Source organism: Pistacia vera, unplaced genomic scaffold (assembly GCF_008641045.1).
Source record: "Pistacia vera cultivar Batoury unplaced genomic scaffold, PisVer_v2 Contig269, whole genome shotgun sequence".
NCBI classification, from domain to species: Eukaryota; Viridiplantae; Streptophyta; class Magnoliopsida; order Sapindales; family Anacardiaceae; genus Pistacia; species Pistacia vera.
In genome coordinates this window covers 230,707-235,523 of record NW_022196078.1, presented here as the reverse complement: position 1 = coordinate 235,523, position 4,817 = coordinate 230,707, and the positions used below count along the sequence as shown (strand labels likewise).

General features: G+C 32.9%; 1 protein-coding gene across 1 annotated transcript; it reads left to right on the top strand.

Moving 5' to 3' along the window:
- Window positions 1-2,525: 2,525 nt before the first annotated feature.
- Window positions 2,526-4,148, top strand: LOC116133354. The gene is made up of 2 exons (XM_031419067.1): window positions 2,526-2,829; window positions 3,334-4,148. The coding sequence occupies exons 1-2, from the start codon at window positions 2,526-2,528 to the stop codon at window positions 4,146-4,148; spliced, it is 1,119 nt and encodes a 372-aa protein (XP_031274927.1).
- The last annotated feature ends 669 nt before the right edge of the window (window positions 4,149-4,817 follow it).

Sequence of the window (4,817 nt, the reverse complement as noted above, 5' to 3'; positions counted from 1 at the left end):
TATTTGGTACTTGGGAAAGGTTATTCGAAGACATTGGATAACTAGATGAAGTAGGATAAGGTGGTTGATTTCTTGGATTATTAACTATAGCAACATGAACAGAACTATTTGAGAAATCAGGAGAGTTTAATTTCTCAATTCTCATCTTATATTTCTAAAGAAGGTACTGAGCCTCTTGACGCGAAATTGAATCAAATTTAGATTCAATCCGAGAAGTCAAGTTCACAATAACAACATCAAATTCAGGGCCAAGACCATCAAGTATTAATTGCAACAAATCCTCATCTGAAATCAACTGTCCACTGGCTGATAATTTTCAGCTATACTCTTCATCTTCTGGACATATTCACTAACTAATAGATTGACTTTCTGAGTGTTTTGTAACAAATTTTTAAGATGCAGTGCTCTTGCTTTAGAATCATTAAGAAATTCATGTTCAAGAGTGAGCCAAATGGCTACTGAGGATTGACATTTAGCCACATAATTAAACATGCACTCAGATATCGAAGCTAATAACCAAGTAACTAAAAACTTATCAGTCCTTTTCCAAGCAACATAAGCGGGATTCACTTGATCTTTTGCCCTAATTTTCCTTATTTTAAAGTAATCTCACTATCAACATCAATTAAAGGAGGAAAGCAAGGGATTAAACCTGTCAAGTGTTCTTCCAATTCATGAGCTCCTACAGTTGATAACACCTGAGATTTCCGGAAATGGTAGTTGTCTTTGTAATTATCTCTTGTCAGCTTGGGCGTAATCAGGGGCAGATCCAGCATACTTGAGAGTAGGCCTGGGCCTACCCTCAGATTTTGAAAAAAATTTGCCAATATTTATAATTAATGATTTTTATATCAAAAAGGTACAATACATATGGCCCACAAGCCACAATCAAACTAAAACTAAAAGCTAATATGGTAATGGCGTAATGCAGAGGCTTACCCATCATAAATATTACGGGGCCCACTAGTTATTAGTATAAATATATTATACATATGCCATATGCCGCCAATCTCTATAAAATCACAATTTTTTATCCCTAATTTTATTAGGGAGTGTGCCTCTCTTTCTCTTTGTCTTATTGGCTCGGTTGAAGTTATAACTTTTGAAGGCTATTTTCTGCTTTATTAGATTTAGGTATGTATAATACTTATTTTAATTTAGTTTATTCTAGGGTTAAATCATTTTTTTTTTTATGGAGGTTTTTTATTCTGATGAAAAAAAGTATAAATCTTGTGAGTTTGTTTTGTGTTTGTTTGATTTTGTAATTGGTTGAATATTAATTTGTGATTTTAGATATCACAAATACATTTATAAAATTAATTTTTTTATATAATTAGAGGATAACTTGATTTGCACCAATCATTAATATATTAATAATGATATTTTTATTATTTTAGAATGTGATTAGTTGACTAAGTATGCTCTAATACTAATTAAATTAAATCTAGTTGATCTATACTAATAATTTAAATAAGTCAAAAAATTGATTAGCAAATTATATAAGTTTTTAAATTTCACTAAAATGATTTTAAATATAAGAAAATTAACACAATAAAATGATTAATTAATTGCTAAAATAATATTTTAATTAGATCTAATTGTTACATCTAAAAACGTGATAAGTCAGTCCTTGTAATTTTATTAATTAAAATTTCATCGGTCTTTCTTTGCCTGTATCATATTATCGTTTTTTTATTTGATAGCTATGATATCCAATTATTTTAAGAGATTAAAGAAAATTCTAGCAGAAATTGTTGGTGGAGACTCTATTGATATTGAGGTTAATCAAATCCCATTAGAAGAAGAAGCCCCACATCAACAACAACAACACCAAGTAAAAGAAGCTCAACCTTCGATCGGGATGTTCAATTTAGATGAGCTTAAAACTGATCCAGGATTGAGGATACCAATTAACGAGATTTGTTGTATTGACAAGCAAAAAGAGAAAGTTCGAAGAGCATACTTGTTGAAAGGTCTTTGCCAACCTAAAGATCATAACTTTCCTTTCACTCTTTTCAGAGATAAAAAAACGTAGGTTTACAATAGAGTGGTAAAAAGAAGGTCCAAGTTGGATGGAATATAGTGTGGCAAAAGATTGCATCTTTTGTTTAAATTGTTATCTTTTCAAAACTGATTATAGTGACCAAGCAGGTGGTGAAGTTTTTGTGAGTAAGGGATTTAATAATTGGAAAGATAAAGCGAAAGTGAAAAAACATGTTGGAGATCATTCTAGTACTCATAACCAATGTCATGCTAAGTGTGTTCATTTGATAAACCAAAGGCAACACATCGATGTAAATCTTGCTTGCGTGTAGAAAAAGGCTAAATTGGACTATCGCATTTGCTTGAATGCATCAATTGATTGCATTAGATTTCTTTTACATCAATGATTGGCATTTTGTGGTCATGACGAGTCGATTGAATCTGAAAATCAAGGTAACTTTATGGAACTATTGAAGTTTCTATCCAATCATAATGACGACATAAAAAAAGTTGTGCTGGAAAATGCTCCGAAAAACCATCAAATGACGGCCCCCAACATCCAAAGGGAATTAACTAGTGTTTGTGCTCATTTGATGACCAAGAAAATTATTGCAGAAATTGTGAAAGATAAACAACCATTCTCTTTACTAGTTGATGAATCTCGTGATGAAGCAGTGAAAGAACAAATGGCTATTGTTTTTCGCTATGTGGACAACATAGGTTATGTTATTGAACGTTTTATCGGGGTTGTGCATGTTAAGAATTCTTCTGCAAAGTCTTTGAAAATTGCAATAGATGCTTTTTTTGTAAAGCATGGATTGAGTTTGACAAGTTTACGGGGGCAAGGTTACGATGCAGCAAGCAATATGAGAGTGAGTTCAATGGTTTGAAGACTTTGATATTGAGAGAAAATAAACCAGCTTTCTACATTCATTGTTTCTCTCATCAACTCCAACTGGCGCTGGTCAAAGGTGTAAGTAACCATTCGGCATTAGGTGAATTTTTTCAATCTCTTTCTATGTTATCAAACACTATAGCGGCATCTTGTAAGCGCAGAGATCTTCTACGTGATAAACAATATGAAAATGTGATAACGTTGATTTCTAACGGTGATCTTCATATGGGACGAGGTTTGAATCAAGAATGCACTATTAAACGACCAGGAGATACACGTTGGGGTTCACACATAGGGACAATTCATAGTGTCATAAATTTATTTTCTTCTATTGTTGATGTGCTAAAAGTGATTGAGATTGAAGGAGAAGATAAGCAAAACAAAAGTCAAGCAAGGAGTTTATTACGAATCATGGAGAATTTTGAATTCGTCTTTTTGTTATTCTTAATGAAAAGAGTATTGGGAATCACAAAATGAACTGTCACAAGCATTACAAGGAAAAGACCAGGATCTTCTTAATGCCATACAATTTGTACAAATTTCGAAGCGTCGATTGCATAAAATGAGAAATGAAGACACTTGCTTCGACATATTGTTAAAAAAAGCTTCTGATATGTGCAAAGATAATGACATACCAATCTTGGAGAATATGGAAGATAACTTTGCGAGGACAAAACAGGGGATTGCGCCAATTACAAATAAACATCATTTTAAGGTGGAATTGATGTATACAATTTTGGATGACATTCAAGAAGAACTCAATAATCGTTTTGATGAAGTAAATATGAGGTTGCTTCAATGTATGTCATCTCTTGATCTAGGTAACTCTTTTATTGCATTTAACAAAGATAGATTACTTGAATTTGCAAAGTTCTATCCTACCAATTTTCCTCAACATGATATTTGGTTGCTCGATGATAAACTTGAAAACTATTATGAGGATGTTAACACCAATGCCAATTTCACTCATGTCAAAGGGATTGCCGACCTTGCTAAAAAAATGGTTGAGTTTAAGAAGGATGTTGCTTACAACAAAGTTTTCTTGCTTATTAAATTAGCATTGGTTTTGCCTGTGGCTATTGCAACAATTGAAGGGGTGTTCTCTGCAATGAATCTTGTGAAAAATAGTTTGCGTAATCGAATGGGAGACGACTGGATGAACAATTGCTTGGTGGTTTACATTGAAAAGGAAGTTTTTGCTACAATTGAAAATGGAGATATCATTGAACACTTTCAGAATATATCGAAGCAGAAAATCGTGTTAAATTGAAGTTCTTTAGGTATACCATTCTAACTTGCTTTCATATTTAAACAATCAATTTTCATATATTTAAATCTTCCAGTGTACCATTCTAACTTTATTTTTTGGTCAATACGCAGAGGATGTGTGGATCTTTAATCTAGATGGTTGAGTTTTGATATTAACGTTTGGATTTGGAGTTATACAACATGAGGTTTGACTGCTTCTCTGGTGATTTTAATCTATCTCTTTGTAAACTTTTATTTATTTTACTTGTGTTAGAGTTGTGATTGACCTCTAAATTTGTGTGGAATATTTTTGGTGGATTGTGGTTGCTATAAACTCTTTTGCTTAAGGTTTGGTGGTTTTTTAAAAGTTTTCACTAGTTGTTTGGCAAACAATAGTGGAGCCGTGGAGGCCCCCCGAGCAAAAATCTTGGCTCCGCCACTGGGCGTAATGACTTGAAGACTTGAAGGGAATGCTGAGGTAAAAGAATTTGGCGAGCTATGGAGTACGTTGGCCTTTGATTTTCCTGTCTGACCATAATCAGAAGACTTTGCCATTGACGTTAGTCAATGACTCTGATATCATGCAAACCTTAAAGAAAATATTGAAAGAAAATTCTAGATTAGCAATCGAAAGAATGAATAATGTGTTGGCTCAACTGAACTGATTACAGTAAGGAGTTTACTTTGCGTT